At 42.6% G+C, this 16,671-nt stretch overlaps 1 protein-coding gene across 2 annotated transcripts in view; it reads right to left on the bottom strand.

Annotated features, from left to right (window-relative positions):
- bmp1 (bone morphogenetic protein 1) overlaps window positions 1-13,315 on the bottom strand; it is a 46,995-nt gene extending 33,680 nt beyond the window's left edge. Inside the window, exons 1-2 of one of the 2 annotated variants that reach the window (XM_012959185.3) lie at window positions 13,100-13,315; window positions 6,079-6,174 (exon numbers count right to left, since the gene is read on the bottom strand). In XM_012959185.3, coding sequence (XP_012814639.1) covers window positions 6,079-6,174; window positions 13,100-13,247 — 244 coding nt within the window. In that variant the 5' untranslated portion in view covers window positions 13,248-13,315. The remainder of the gene's footprint in view (window positions 1-6,078; window positions 6,175-13,099) is intronic. The other variant, NM_001045671.1, reaches the window with a different exon arrangement.
- Between the last annotated feature and the right edge of the window lie 3,356 nt (window positions 13,316-16,671).

Here is a 16,671-nt window from a genome sequence, read left to right as displayed (position 1 = left end):
AGGGCCCCTGGGGCGGGAGCCCCGGTGGGCCCTGCATCCCCCAGTCCGACCCTGTTTGGCGGGATCTCCAAACAAGTGGATTTTTAACCGATATGCCCACCTTAAGGTGGGTGATATGGGACTGATCCAATCATTTGATCCTAGTGCCAAATGATCACAATGATGGGGATACAGGCCATCGGAATGTGGGCCACATTTACAAGCTGATGTGATCTTTGCTCCAACAAGATCTTCAAACATGTCTGATCAGTATCTGGGCAATTTTTGGCCAGATATCGGTCAAATAGGAGGACCCCATACACGGGCAGATAAGCTGCAGACTTGGACTGAAGGAGCCAAGGCGGCAGCTAAAATCGGCCCGTGTATGGCCACTGTTCTCCATCGGGCAGGTTTGTTTTTTTCTGTTGGATCGGGGGCTGCATCAGCTCCTTGTCCCCGATCCGACAACGCATATGTCTGCTGTTTAAGTTCGATCATGTGGCCCTAGGGCCAAACAATTGAATTAGCACAATATCGCCCACCCGTAGGAGAAGATCCGCTTGCTTGGTGAGGTCGCCAAATGAGCGGATCTTACAGTGTATGGCCACTTTAACTGATACACCAATGTCAGTGGCTTGCTTAGTGACCTAGGGACAAACGATTGAAGTAGCTTGATATCGCCCACCTGTGAACATATTGGGAGAAGATGCGCTTGCTTTGCGACCCCACCAAACGAACAAATTTTACAAAGTATGGCCACCTTAACTGATACACCAACATTTTACTATATTTGTAACATTGTTATGAGCTAAGGGGACCATGGCCAAAAGCTAAACTTTGAAGCAGGGCTTGAATTTAAAAAGTCCAACAACCACTGCTGTAGATGAAAAATTACTGGCAGCACTAGAAGCCAACCATTGACTAAAGTGTTATTACATTTAATAGGAAGAAGAACAAATTCCTCCACAAAACATCCTGTTTAGAGTAGTGCATTACATAATTGTGTGTCTGTAGGAAAGACTGATGGGGGATTAAGCTTGGGATGTCATGACAGAGCTGAGAAGATTTCTTGAGTCTGAGATTTAATGCATTTTTTCCTACATTTTTTGTGCTCCTGATCAGCCTCCTACATGTAGTTAGCCTTGTTTATTAGTCTGCACTGTTAAAATAGTTCAGTTCTGGTAAAATAATTATGCTGTCTCTGCCAGGGGTGGTTGCATAAGGAGATCACGGAACAGAAGGAACGGAAAAATGAGAGTCAGGTCAAAAGGAAAAGGTACTGTGCAGGGGTGAGTTTGAAGTCTTAGAAAAAAAGCAATGACAAAGTAAAAAGGATAATTATATACTTTCCAGGTAACAAATTATGGCAATAAAAGCTATTGGAGGGGACAGAACACTGAACAGGTGTGCACAAAGGTCTTGGGAAACCAAATACTGGGCTCTTGATAACCAGCATAAGGAGGGTTAAACATAGGAAGCCACCGAGTTTAATCTATAGAACAGTTGTGCAAACATTCATTTACAACACCAAATGGTTGTACATTGCACACTGCTTGTGCCAGCACAAGATTTTGACACAGCACAGCTTTTTTTCTCTGAAATTTTTCACAGGTATCCATCTGCTTTCTTGGGAGTAAAAGGGAAAGCAAACCCAAAAATAACATTGTGCCTAATGAAAGAAAATAGTGTAGTAAAAGTCAGCTTTGTGTGCTGCTTCACGTGTCTTTTAATCGACTGACTTCTGCTACACTGTCTCAAAAGTAGAAAAGGCTAGACAGATACTAGAAGTTATATTTCTTAGGGAAACACTGAATCCTCTATTTTGGAATCTGCCTTAATCCGGAGTCTTACATAAAGTATTAGGTGATATCTGAACCAAATCAGAACCCTAATCTACATAACTGACATGTACAAATTAAATTAGGGAAGGATTAAAAAGAACTATGCAGAAAAAAAAAATCTCGATTTCCTTGTTTGAGTGACCCAAAGTCACGTGATTTTAAGGGTTTCACATTTGGCTGAAACCCTTAAAAAAGACTTGGATTCAGCCGAATCCCAAACTGAATCTGGGATTCGGTGCATTATTTACAAGGAACAGGAAAGGACAAGGAAAGGTAGAATCAACTTAGCCCCCCCCGTGACACTAGCCATCTATTTCAAACCCTGACCCCTCATTTAAATCAACTGGCTCAACAAAACCATTTTTTTACTTTATGTAAAAAAAGCTGATATTTGTGATTACAGTTTATCTTTTCCCACCCACATACTTTTTTACTGCCTATTGTACTCAAGTTCACCAGCTTTAGGGTAGTCCTATAAGAAATGTATTGGAGCAGTTGTGAGGGCCCACCAAGATCTTTGGCACACCGGTACCTTAAAGCAGCCCTTCTTTCATCCATCAGTAACCTTGATGTGAGCTAAGGGTGGCCCTAACAAAATGTTGGATCAAAAAAAGACCTAGAGATCATAAAGGTTTATCTCTCAATGCCCTTCCTTAACGGCAAACATTAGTCATTTCTTTTAGTTTTGATTCAGTTCTTTTGACCAAGTCAGCAGCCCATCTTCCACTTTGTAGGGCCAAAATTATTAGCTTTGCAGTAGACATCTTATCATTTTGATCATGTCAGTAGCAAAAACCCATTGGTGGAGTATCATTTAGTGGTGCAGTCCATGGGGCACCAAAGTGATTTACTTGTTTCCTCAATAGGAAAAATTTCAGATAAGCCTGACACAAACAAGGCAACCAAACCAGATTGCCATGATGGTGCTGTTGGTTAGTGCTCCAACCTCACAGTGAGAATTACCTGGACTAAGTTCATGCCTGTATTTTAAGGTGTCACTTGTCAGCTGGCATAGGCAACCTAACAAGTACAAGGTCTGAGTGTAACATAACTGTTAAAGGAGAAGGAAAGTTACAATCACTGGGGGTGCCAAAATGTTAGGCCCCTAAGTGTCGGCAGCCTTTGTTTAATTCGGCAGAAGCAATGATGTACAAATACCATCAGGAGGGAAGCTACCCACCTGTGATTCTCTTATCTCGGAGGTCCCCAACTTTTTTTTACCCATGAGCCAAATTCAAATGTAAAAAAAGAGATGGGGAGCAACACAAGCATGAAAAAAGTTTCTGGAGTTGTCAAGTAAGGGCTTTGATTGGCTATTTGGTAGCCCCTATGTGGACTGGCAGCCTATAGAAGGCTCTGTTTGGCAGTACACTGGGTTTTATGTAACAAAAACATGACTCCAAGCCAGAAATTAAAAAATAAGCATCTGATTTGAAGCCATTGGTAGCAAAATCCAAGGGCTTAGTGAGCAACATGTTGCTTGTGAGCCATTGGTTGGGGATCACTTATCTGAAGAAAAAAAAATGGAAAGGAAGAATGGGTTTTTAGGGTGGAACTTGATTTAGTTCAGGCAGAGAGAGTAAATAATGCTATGGGCAGAATGTTCTATAGACGGCATAGCAAAATATTGAACAGTGGTATTTCATGATTACAGCAGAAATGTAGGAAGTTGTTGATTGCAGGAATCTTTAATCGGAAGGTGTGGCTTCGGATATCGGTTGCTCGGACGGGACAAAACATTTTGATTGAGTTCTGTTGAAGGCGCCTGACAAAATCTGTATTCAGGGCTGAATCATTAGATATGGGTAGAATCCCAATTGTTTCTACCTCCATATCTCTCACAATTCAGCCCTGAACATCAGTGGATGGTGGGAATGATCTTTTCTGGGACCAATGATCGCATGAAAGATCATAATTGTAAGGCAGTGATCCCCAACCAGTGACACGCGAGCAACATGTTGCTCCCTAACCCCTTAGATGTTGCTCCTAGTGGCCTCAAATAGGTGCACATTTTTGAATTTCTGGCTTGGAGGCAAGTGTTGATTGTATAAAACCCAGTGTAAAGCCAAAAAGAGCTATAGCTATAGGCTATCAATCCACATAGGGGCTACCAAATAGCAAATTATAGCTCTTATTTGCACCCCCAGGAACTTTTTCCATGCTTGTGTTGCTCCCCAACACTTTTTCCATTTGAATGTGGCTCACAGGTATAAACGGTTGGGGATCCCTGTTGTAAGGTGTACTGCCACCTTAAGGCACAGATGATATGAACCTAGAGAATGTGGACACAGAACTGGCTGGACCCAGATATGAACATCAACAATGCAGCTGATGGGTATATATTTGCCTTTCTCTGAAGGCAGTTGTGCTCATTAAGGGTTTTCACTTGCTCTCAAAGTTAGGATGCCTAAGGTCTCACTGCTATATACCATATGTCTCAGGCAACAGATGAGCCATTTATCATTAACATTTATATAACCAGTTACGGAATGTTAAGTGCATTGATGGTCACCAATAAATGCTCAAGTTGTTTATTAGTTGCTAAAAGCAGCCCACATATATGTAAATGAATGGTATTTGTTGAGATGTCCTTACACTCAGTTCAATAGCCTTATTGTTTATCTTCTCTCTATATATATTTATATTCTGTACTCCCACAGGGATATACCTGATTGTGTATATATAGCTTGTACACAAAGCAGGCACTTAGCATCCATGTCTGTTTGCTTTCCTCCTATTCAATGTAATCAGAACCTGACTTCCATGGGGATTCACCAAAACAGGAAAAAGAGCAAAACAGCAGGAAGACAATGTGGGGCATATGTTGGGGAAAGGTGGTGCAGAGAGATAAGGGCCTAGAAGGCTAAGCACAGCAGAAAAGTCAAGGCTGTTCTTATGAGGACAAAGCAAGTGCTTGAGACACACAAGTCAAAAGCTTTTTTGATATGAGAATGTATGGTAATATGTACTGGATGAGTGTGGGATTGAAACAAGAGAGCAGAGCAGTGTCTGGAGATACCGCCTGCCTCAGTTATTAAACCCTCAAGCGCACAGCCAGCGCAGCAGATGTCAGAGCTTTTGTGCCAATAACAGGAAATTAGCAGTGTAAAACTGCTAATGTCTTTAAAATTAAGATTGAATATAAACGGCAAATGCTCAAATGAGCACTCTCAGCAATTTTGCGGGTATTTTTTTGGGGGGGGTGCAGACCCACATTAAGTCAGGGGCTTTGCAAACCAGTGCTTTCTTCATTGTTATCTCTTATGTGCATTACCATAGGGGTGAAGACACACAGAGCAGCTACTTGTAATGGTTACAAAAATAGATAATGCTGACAATTTACTGATAATTGTTTCTATGTGTGTTTTAGCAGAGGCAATTCTTAATAAATTCTCAGCATTTTCTATTTTTGTAGCCCTGACAAGTAGCTGCTTCTAGTAGTTCAGTGTGTTTTTGCCCTAAATACCTAACTAAATTGTGGCCATTCTATACAGGAGACAAAGGAAAGGGCCAGGAAAGTGATTGTATGTTAAAGAAGTTGCATTCCATATTGCAAGTTATAGCAAACAAAATGAGAAACAATATTGCACAGGCAGACATTTAGTAGCAAGTACTAAAAATATACATGGCAGGAGCAGGTGGAAAACAATAGGAGAAAAAACATATAGGGGCACATTTACTAATCCACGAACTGTCCGAAGGCGTCCGAATGCGTTTTTTTCGTTATGATCGGTATTTTGCGATTTTTTCAGAAATTGTCGCGACTTTTTCGTAGCCATTACAACTGTTTCGCAAAATGTCGCAACTTTTTCGTAGCGCTACGACCTGCGCGAAAAGTCGCGACTTTTTCGCAGCTTTCGTGCCGAGTACGAAAGTTTCGGATTCATTCAAGCTTCAGTATGGAGACTTTTCTTGGGCCAGGTTGGAGCTGCAGAGTGCCATTGAGTCCTATGGGAGGCTTCCAAAATCATGCTAAGTCTGAAAGTTTCGCCCGCCGCTTACGAGCGCTCAATACGAAAAAGTCGCGACAAGATACTAGCGAATCGTAATGGCTACGAAAAAGTCGCGACAATTTACGAATAGTCGTAACGGTGAAAAAGTCGCAAAATGTTCGTTTTCCAATCGGAATTTTTCCAATTCGGATTCGTGGGTTAGTAAATCAGCCCCATAGTGTGTGTGTGTGGGGGGGGGGGTATAATGATGCTTTGTTGTTTGTGTGTATGGCACTCTGCACAAAGTAAAAGTTAAATTTCGGTACCTGTAGATATTGTGTGCTTTGTTAAATCTACTATTCGGTCAACTTTAAAGTTTGCCAAGTCTTCCTCATCCAGAGCAATGTCTCCCCAGAAGGCAGCTGTAAAGAGAGAGAGCATGGTTATCTATGGAAGTAGATGTGTGAAAATATTCCCCAAGAATGAATGCCTAACCAACATATAGCTTATATCATATTAAGTGGCCTATTAAAGACACTGGAATAAGTATCAGTAAATGTCATTTTAAATCTTTTCCCTTAATCCACCATTTAGTGATGGGCTGTGTGCTCCCTCAGAGATCAGCTGACAGGAAATAATGCAGCTCTAACCGTAACAGGAAGTAGTGTGGGAGTAAAAGGCAGAACCTTATCCATTCATTGGCTGATGGGGCCTAGCAGTACCTGTGCCCTGTGAATCATATAAACCTGAGGGTTTAGTACTTAAAATAGCAAGTTTCTATTTAGGATACCCACTGACACATACTTCTAAAAAAGTATATTTTTAAATGCCAATTTCTTTTTCCCTTCTTGCCATGAAATCTTATACGTTGTGACCTTATTCCTTATTTTTTCCCCCTTACTGCTGCCAGTTTTATGAGACATGTGGACACCTTGAGATTATATATGTGCAGCTAATAAAATGCATATAGTGGGTGTCTGAATGCATATGGTGGAGCCAAAAGAGAGCCCTATCTCTCTTTACATAGATGAAGTGAAATGGAATTCTGCCTTGAGTGTATATAGAAGTGGTATGCTGGTGTCCCTGCCTTGAGATTATATAGAAAAGGGGGTATGCTGGTGTCTCTGCCTTGAGATTATATAGAAAAGGGGGTATGGTGGTGTCCCTGCTTTGAGATTATATAGAAAAGGGGGGTATGGTGGTGTCCCTGCTTTGAGAGTATATAGAAGAGGGGGTATGGTGGTGTCCCTGCCTTGAGAAGTATATAGAAAAGGTGGTATGGGGGTGTCCCTGCCTTGAGGAGTATATAGAAAAGGTGGTATGGTGGTGTCCCTGCCTTGAGGAGTATATAGAAAAAGTGGTATGGTGGTGTCCCTGTTTGAGAATATATAGAAGAGGTGGTATGGTGGTGTCCTTGCCTTGAGGGTATATAGAAGTGCTAAACTAGTGGTCCTGCATTGATGGTATATGAAGTAGTGCTATGCTGGTGTCCCTGCTTTAGGAGTAATTAGAAGAAGCGGTATGATGGTGTCCCTGAGATCCCCCTCTCTGTAGATAGCCTTGTGCTTGGTTTGAAGGGGTGGGCAGCTCTCCCACATTATCCACATTATAACTAATTACAAAATGTAACAAGGCAAGTGAACATGTCTGATGAAGTGCTGTGCCACCAGAATGTTGCGTAGTGTAATAAATGTGCCGGGGATCTCCCCAATTAGCTATGCTGGTGTCCCTGCCTTGAGTGCATATAGAAGAAGTGGTATGCTCTTGAGAGAAGATATAGAAGTGCTAAGCTGGTGTCCCTGCATAGAAGAGTTTATAGAAGAATATATAGATGATACTGGTGTCCCTGCTTTGTGTGTAGGTGGTAGACCCAATAAATCTATAAATTAGTGTTACTTTAGGTTTATATACAAGAAGGGAAATGTTAGTGTCCTTGCATTACATATATGTGTGTATATATGTGTGTATATATATATATATATATATATATATATATATATATATATATATAAACTAAAGTGGAGTTTTGCATCCCTGATATTTGTAAGTAAGGGTTATAGTGAGGCCAGGGAGTGTATTAGGAAGAAACCAGGGATGTCCCAGGTAAGTATTAAAATAGAGTGGTTATGCTAAAGCAGTTGGTGTGTGCTGGAGAACAGAGTCTGCAATGAAATCTGTAGACAGAGGGAGCTGTGTAAACTAATTTTCCCTCAAATTCTTGCAGAGAGTACACAGACTGGATACACAAACACACAGCATTACACACAGACACATAAAGAAAATATAAATACACAATTCATAATCCACACATTCAGCAACAATCGACAAGCAACACAATAGTGAGAAACACAAGCACTGTGAGTCTTCAAGTCTCACACAAACACACACACACTGACACAAACACAATCGGGGCAACATCTGCTTCACTGATACAATAATTAGACACCCACTCATTTGACACTTTTACTACCCACAGTGCAACTCAGGAGAATTGTGTTGCTAATAGTGCAACGCCTTATAATGCACACATTGTGAAATAAGTGACAAAGGTAAACAGTTTTATTACAGGTCTCTATACTTCTCCACTGATGCCTTTGGGGTGATATTATAGGGCCCAGCTGCACAAACAAGAAAATGCACACATTATCTTTTGATTGACAAAATACAGTGTATGCCAGTCTGCCCAGGGAACAGGGAAATGCATGGCAATTGTGCCACTGCACACATCTTGCTTTTGGTTGCCTAGCTCCACAACTACTGGTCATTCTGGAAAATCTCTTTGGCAAGTTGGGTAGATGATGATGGCATGATGTGCCAAGAAAAAAGGAGGGAGAACTCTGTTTTTCTATGGGAAGTTAGCCCTTATTCACACTAGGGTGATTTACTATAAGGAAGACAGTGTGCGAAGTGTATAAAATGGGCACAATGTACCCTTTTTTTTGCACTTGGCACACTGCCTCCCTTGCATAGAGGATTGCCACAGGTGTCTGCGCTTGTTGGCTACCGCCATACATACAATGCTGCCTGCGTGTGGTGGCACTGTATGCATGAGGGGCGGGTAAAAGGAGGCAGGTAGGTGACCCCTCTCCCACCCCCTACCTGTCCCCTAACTTGCTTGTCATTTAGACAGCAGTTAAGGAGTGGCATAGGATGCAGGCTGCAACAGGCTACCTAAGACAGGGCTGGCCTGCATCCCATGATGCTGCACTGTGCACCCTGGATTTTGTTTATCTGGGGCAGCCATTTCCCCAGCAATCCAATACGGAAATTATAAAAAGCTAATTTAGACAAAGCAGCTAACAACAAAAACTGAATTCAAACCATTAGAGGGATGGGTACCCAGTAGGCATATCCATTTCACTATAGCACAGGAAAGTTCTTTCTGTAAATCCCTGCCCCTCTTATTGGCAAACACTATCAATCACCTGTATTTGTAGACACAAGATATCACCTTCACTAAATTGTAAAAAATGTTTAGACACAGGACTGTTTAGAAACACTGTGCCTAATATATTCCCGCATCCTGCTCTTAAAAGAACGTATTGTACAACCAACATACTGGATGTTACAATTAGAGCAGGTAAGTAAATAGACCACATAGTACGTATTGCAATTAGCATAAGTGCGCATAACATATACCCTGTCCGTCACAGTACTTCTAAAATCCTGGGAGTGTTTTAAATACATCAACAAGCTCTACAAGGATAAGTACCTTTAGTGTCCAACCAAGTAGTCTTCGAATGCCTAGATTTAAAAAGGCTAGGGGATAATATGTTGCCCAAAGTCAGAGCCCTACGGGCAACAAACTTACTGACATGCCGCAAAACAATTGATAACTTGGGATCATTAAATAAAACTGGTAATAAACTCCTAATCTTACTTGATAAAATTGTTTGCTATATGAAGTCACAAAAGTCAAAATATCTTCCTTATTATCGGTATCCAGAAGTACCCCATGGATGAACTCTAAGGGGCTGATTTACTAATCCACGAATTCGAATCCGAATGGGAAAAATTCGGATTGGAATAGAACATTTTGCGACTTTTTCGTATTTTTTGTGATTTTTTTCATCGCCGTTATGACTTTATCGTAAATCGCCTTCAGACCGTTCGTGGATTAGTAAATCAGCCCCTATGGCTAATGCCACAAGGAACTTATTCTTGGCAAGCCGAAAAATGCTTGCTGAGAATACACCCCTATGCTTAAAAATCCTCCCACCTGTGCCTGCACCCAAAAGCATTGAATATACTCAGGTGCAGGCACATGTAGTAAATATCCGCTGAAAAAGCAAAATCTCCCAGTGTATTCAATGCTTTTGGGTGCAGGCACAGGTAGGAGGATTTTAAAGCTTAGGGGCATATTCCCAGCAAGCATTTTTCGGCTTGCCGAAAATACGCTTCGTGTGGCATTAGCCTAAGGGCAGTGGCACACAGATAAGTCTCAGCTACCGCAGGTGAATAATCTCCTTCCCACCAATAACGGTGTTTAATTTTTCCTTGTTTCCTGCGCAGGAAACTTCTGGCGACTTCAGGAAATGAAGCTCCAAGTGTGCTTTCCCACCAGCGGTTTACTTTATTGCCGGTGGGAAAGCATTTTGAGGAGATTTGTCGCCAACGGTAGGCGAGTTTTAACCACAGGCAAATCTCACTGTGTGCCATTACCTTAAGGGGTGCGCTCTTACTGCTCTTGCACTTCTCCCTGGGGGAAAGTAAATGATCCCTACTTTCTAAAATACATTGGCAGGGTAGTTTTAGAGGCTCATACTATAGCATGTGCATACTGAGGGATTCTAGTGCTGGGAACTGTATGGATAAAGGTGCCTATATATGGGCCGAATTCAGCTGCAGATATCCGTCCTTTAGACAGATTCAGTAGCTTATCTGCCCGTGTATGGGCATCACCGACAGGCCTCCCCAACTGACATCTGGCCCGAAATTGGCCAGATCTCAATTGGGCAGGTTTGATTTTTCCATCAGATCAGACTGCATTGGCTCACTGATGCGGTCCCCGTACCGACGGCACCCATGATGCCCGCCATTTTAATTCAATATTTTGCCCATGGGTTAAAATGATAAAATTAGGCCGATATCGCCCACCGATAGGTGGGCATATCAGGAGAAGATCCGCTCACTTGGTGACCTCGGCAAACGAACGAATCTTACAGTGTACAGTATGGCCACCTTAAAGTGATACTGACACGAAAAAACAACTTTTTAAAATATAAATCTACATAAAAAGTTGCCTATAGGTTGTGTTGATCATTTTTTGCTGATAGGGCTGCTTTTGTAAGTAATTGTTACTTGAAATCCCAAAACCTGACTGTTTTGCCAGCCTGACTGTCCCTTCTCAGCCTGTCAGTTATAGCTTCTAATGCTAACGGCCTCCTGCTGGACAAATATGGCAGCCCCCTCATAGAAGAACATGGGGGATCAGATAGGGAATGTAAAAGCTTGGACAAATACTTTTATGGCAAAATTATAAATAGCATGCAAAGACAATGTTATGACGGATGTAAAAAAAGGTTTCATTTCTGTTGTCGGTATCTCTTTAAGGTGGCCATACACAGGCCGATTGTAGCAGCTTATCGGCCTATGTAGGGGCACAAACAACAGGCCTGCCCGACTGACATCTGGCAGTTAGAAAATGTAGTGGGATCGGGGACCACATTGGCTTGTTGATGTGGTCCCTGAACCGACATGCGCATTACTGGCGTTCTAATTCTACTGAATTAACCTAAATTCATCCGATATCACCCACACATAGGTGGGGATATCGGAAGAAGATCCGCTCGCTTGGCGACCTTGCCAAGCGAGCGGATCTTAACGTGTATGGCCACCTTTAAGACAGTTCCACTTACCTTTTCAACCAATTTAGCACTATATATATGGTGGGAACTGGATTGAGTTCATTGAGCATTCATGCCACGGGCCAATCAGTTGGACAACAATGAGTATCAGCCAGTGTTTCGCAATTTAAGCTATGAAGACTTCCAATACAGGCACAGCTGGCCGGGGCAGTAGTTCAGTTCAGTACATCACCTTTCAGCAATGTGTGTGCCTGTGACCTGCATCACCCTCGTGCATGTCCTTATGTGTGTATTGTGTACAGCCCATGAGTCACTGTGTGCGTGATTCACTGAGCTATGTATGAATGAGTGTGTCAGGGAATGCGTGTGTCTGCGTGTCTGCCTTTGTGTTTATGTGGCACTGATTCTTCATGTGTGGGGAGGGGGGGAGAGAGAAAAGCTGTCTATGTGTCAGCCAGAGTGTGAGCACACAACTTATATGTGTATAATATGTATATGTATAGGAGTGTGAGTGGCAGCAGCAGTGTGTGTGTTGGTGCCCATGTACATACCCATCTGTGCCACCCCATGAAGATGTGATTATAAGGGCAGCCCTGTGACAGCCGGCTCTGGTTATAATTAACAGTTTACACTGTGCATCAGTATTCTTAACCCCCTTTCTCCCAATTGAAGTCAGTGCTGCAGCCAAGATTTGGTTTAGGACCAATATCTACTCTGGACTTTTTTTTTTTCTATTTACAGCCCACAAAAGGGAGTAACGGGAATGTAATTTATAACTGGGATATATTTCCCAGATATCAATAGGGGTACAAGTGTGTTTTATGCCTAGGCACACAGACCACGCACACATTTTCTGCCTTAGGCTGCTGGGATTTGTAGTTCAGCAGCAGCTATGAAGCCACGGTGGCAGATCCCTGTTGTTGATGATAAAAGACAAAACCCAGGAACTGTCAGGTTGTCTTTCCCATTGTCTGTATGGCAATACCACCCCCCCCCCCCCAACAAATTTCCAACACCTCCCATCAAACCAATAGACCCAATATGCAACACAAACACTCATGTTACTCATCAGTACAACAATCACACCAGTCACACTTAGGGGATAAAGTGTCAGCTCACGCTGTTCAGTGATACAAATTCAGGGTGACACACTATACTGCCTATGGCCACAATGCATACACACACACACACAAACAGGAATGTAGCACACAGCTGTAACAGATAACACAGGCAGACTCCTGGCTTGCACACCAACTTGTACAACTGCTGCCACATAGATACACAGTGATGGTGAATCTAAGCACTGATCTGCACACTGTATATACCATGCTAGCTGTCAAGGTGTACACACACAAGAATGCCTGCACACACAGATACACTGATACACACACAGCTGCGAATAACAAAGTCTCAGCTGAACTGTCCAAAGTTCTCTCTTTTATCCCTTCCCCCTTTCTCTCCCCCTCCTCTCTCTCACTCTCTCTCTCACTATCCCCTCTTTCTCTCCCTCCCTTCTCCTCCTCCTTTTCTCCCCCCTTACCAGCTTTGCAGGGGTCTTTGTAATCTATGCTTTCTTCCACCTCCTCCAGATCATAGGAATAGTCCAGGAATTCCTGCCCCTGTCCCAAAAGGAGCATCCCTACTAGTAGTGCCCAGAGGAGCGAAGGGGGGCTGCCTAACCAGGGCATCCCGGCTGCTGCTGCACAGCTATCTCTGGCTGGGCTCTGGGCAGCCTATGCTCTCCTTCTCTCTCTTTCTCTTTTTTTTTCTTTTTTTTTTTTTTTTTGGGATGTGATGTTTCAGGGAGGCGGGATTCTTTCGGATCAGCCCCCTACAGCCTGTGGGATATCATTGTGTCCCTGGGAAACAGCCAACCTGATGGGGAGGGGAAGAGGAGACTGGACTTCTCACCCCTTTCAGAGGGTTATAGTAGCACTTGGGGAGGGGTAGGCAATATCTTCTCCCTCAAACATAAATCTAACTTGGGATATCCCTCCCTGGAAATGGCAGGTATCTCTCTGTAAGTGCTAATGTGTCTAACCCCTGTGGGCTGGTTCATTTGTTACACTCTTAGAGGGGGAATTCACAAAAGTGGCATCACATTTGGCACTAAATTGGATTAAAATATTCATTTTATGCTAAAAAACTGTTTGAATGACAAATCGATAATTGTCTGATGCCGAGTGGTGCCCCAACTTTTTGTGGTAGCATTTTAATGCCATTTTTCAGAACCTAAAACCAATTTCAAGCTGTTGGAAGTGGTTCTGTCTGATTTTGGTACCCCAAATTCATATAAGTGGCAGCTGGAACTATAGCTTATGGCCAAGGGGGTACAAAAACGCTGTATTCCTGAAACAGAGTAAATGCTTGTTAAATCTGGTGTTCCTTAAATGACTTAACCCTAAATTACCTCCACCTGAATTCTTACTCCAGTTTGACTTCACTCCATTTAGTTGAATTCCCTCCGTAGTAAGAAGGTACTGGAAAATGTACTGCTTCCTGGACTGGCACTGGCTATCTCATTGGCATCAGTACTATATTGCTTCCTAAGCAGGTAAGGTGTCTTGTTTCCCTCCCAGAATGGGTATCTGCGGGCATCACTCTTACACATATGTACTGGTATAAGCATATTTACATTAGTCATGTTGATAAAGCCCCTATAAATAGTGAGTGTCTATGGCATCTTACAGCAGCCCCTCTGGCATTTGCCAGAACCCACAGATTGCCTGACCTGAGCAGATTACTTATTACTAGATGGGAATTCCTATGGCTATAGGGTTCCCCTATTAAATGCTGCCAGTCAGTTACAATGTATGCCGTATGGCTGAGAGAACCATAGTACAGTGTGCTACATGCATCTGTATGAAATAGGCTTGCTGCACATACATTTAATGTGTATTCAGCATTAACTAAAAAAAACCCTACATAGTAATTTATTGCAATATTGCAGGTTTGTATTAGAAGGGATGGGGCATCTAAGGGCGGCTAATCATTGCCTTAGGCCTATTCTGCAAGTCACTTAGGGTCCCCTGACCTCTGAGCGCATTTGCACTGCAGGATTTAGTTGCACATGATTCTTCTCAAAAACAACCAACAGACTGTTGCTTCCCATCTGCTATTCTCAAGCGGTAATCTTAGCTCAGCCAGCTTAATTGGTTAATTAAGTGAGCACTTTAATGCTGGATGCGCTCGTCACTTTGTGGGAGCTGTGGGAAAAAGTGCCATAAATCATCCCAGTTATTAATAATGAAAGTTGGGACGTGGGGTGGGGAACTAAAAACGGTTTGAGAATTTGTACAGGGTTGATCTGGACATACAAAAAAATGAAGGCATCTGATATGCTGTGTGTATAAGCCCATAAATAATATGTTGCCCAATGAAAGAAAATGTAATTCTGAGGACCTTTCCAGTAATCATTAATTACATATATTTGGTTATTTGTAAATGAAATTGCAATTGAAAGCAATATTTATCACTTACTACATGGTTTCTGTCTCTTGAAACAATGTAGGAGAAATCAGCCTCCTTCACAGGTCTGTTGATTCAGCTGGCTTCTGCTACATTGTTTCAAAAGTCAGGTCCTACCCAGGGCAATGGACAGATGGGTATTTTTTTTCACTGAGCATTTGCAATGAAATTGTATAGGATACTTGTTTAGCATTACATTATCTTTCCCACTAATGTTGGGTCCTTCTGTCTGCACTGTATAACTTGTCCACTGTATAGCTGTCTGCACTGTATAGCTTGCTACACTACAGTATATGGCTTGCATTGTATAGCTGTCTGCACTGTATAGCTTGCTACACTACAGTATATGGCTTTCATTGTATAGCTGTCTGCATTGTATAGCTTGCTACACTACAGTATATGGCTTGCATTGTATAGCTGTCTGCACTGTATAGCTTGCTACACTACAGTATATGGCTTGCATTGTATAGCTGTCTGCACTGTATAGCTTGCTACACTACAGTATATGGCTTGCATTGTATAGCTGTCTGCACTGTATAGCTTGCTCCACTACAGTATATGGCTTGCATTGTATAGCTGTCTGCACTGTATAGCTTGCTACACTACAGTATATGGCTTTCATTGTATAGCTGTCTGCACTGTATAGCTTGCTACACTACAGTATATGGCTTGCATTGTATAGCTGTCTGCACTGTATAGCTTGCTACACTACAGTATATGGCTTGCACTGTATAGCTGTCTGCACTGTATAACTTGTGCACTGCATAGCTGTCTGCACTGTATAACTTGTGCACTGCATAGCTGTCTGCATTGTATAACTTGTGCACTTAATAGCTGGCTGCACTGTATAGCTGGCTGCATTGTATAAATTGTGCACTGTATAGCTGGCTGCACTGTATAGCTGGCTACAATATATAGCTTGCTACACTACAGTATATGGCTTGCACTGCATAGCTGTCTGCACTGTATAACGTGTGCACTGCATAGCTGTCTGCACTGTATAACGTGTGCACTGCATAGCTGTCTGCACTGTATAACGTGTGCACTGCATAGCTGTCTGCACTGTATAACGTGTGCACTGCATAGCTGTCTGCACTGTATAACGTGTGCACTGCATAGCTGTCTGCACTGTATAACGTGTGCACTGCATAGCTGGCTGCACTGTATAACGTGTGCACTGCATAGCTGGCTGCACTGTATAACGTGTGCACTGTATAGCTGGCTGCACTGTATAACGTGTGCACTGTATAGCTGGCTGCACTGTATAACTTGTGCACTGTATAGCTGGCTGCACTGTATAACTTGTGCACTGTATAGCTGGCTGCACTGTATAGCTGGCTGCACTGTATAGCTGGCTGCAGTGTATAGCTGGCTGCAGTGTATAATTTGTGCACTGTATAGCTGGCTGCAGTGTATAGCTGGCTGCAGTGTATAATTTGTGCACTGTATAGCTGGCTGCACTGTGGATAAGGAACAGTCTTACTAAGATTTCATGTATATAAAATATCCGGCGGGCTGTGCAGTTGTGTTCTCCTCCCCCTACACAGTGTCTGTGCCTGGAGGGGGGGAAACAAGTTCTGTCCTAAGTAATCCCAGGTGCTGTTACATTTGCAGCAACCCGTACAGAATGTGCAGATTTCATTT

Source organism: Xenopus tropicalis, chromosome 3 (genome assembly GCF_000004195.4).
Source record: "Xenopus tropicalis strain Nigerian chromosome 3, UCB_Xtro_10.0, whole genome shotgun sequence".
Taxonomy (NCBI): Eukaryota; Metazoa; Chordata; class Amphibia; order Anura; family Pipidae; genus Xenopus; species Xenopus tropicalis.
This window is presented reverse-complemented; position numbering and strand designations above follow the sequence as displayed.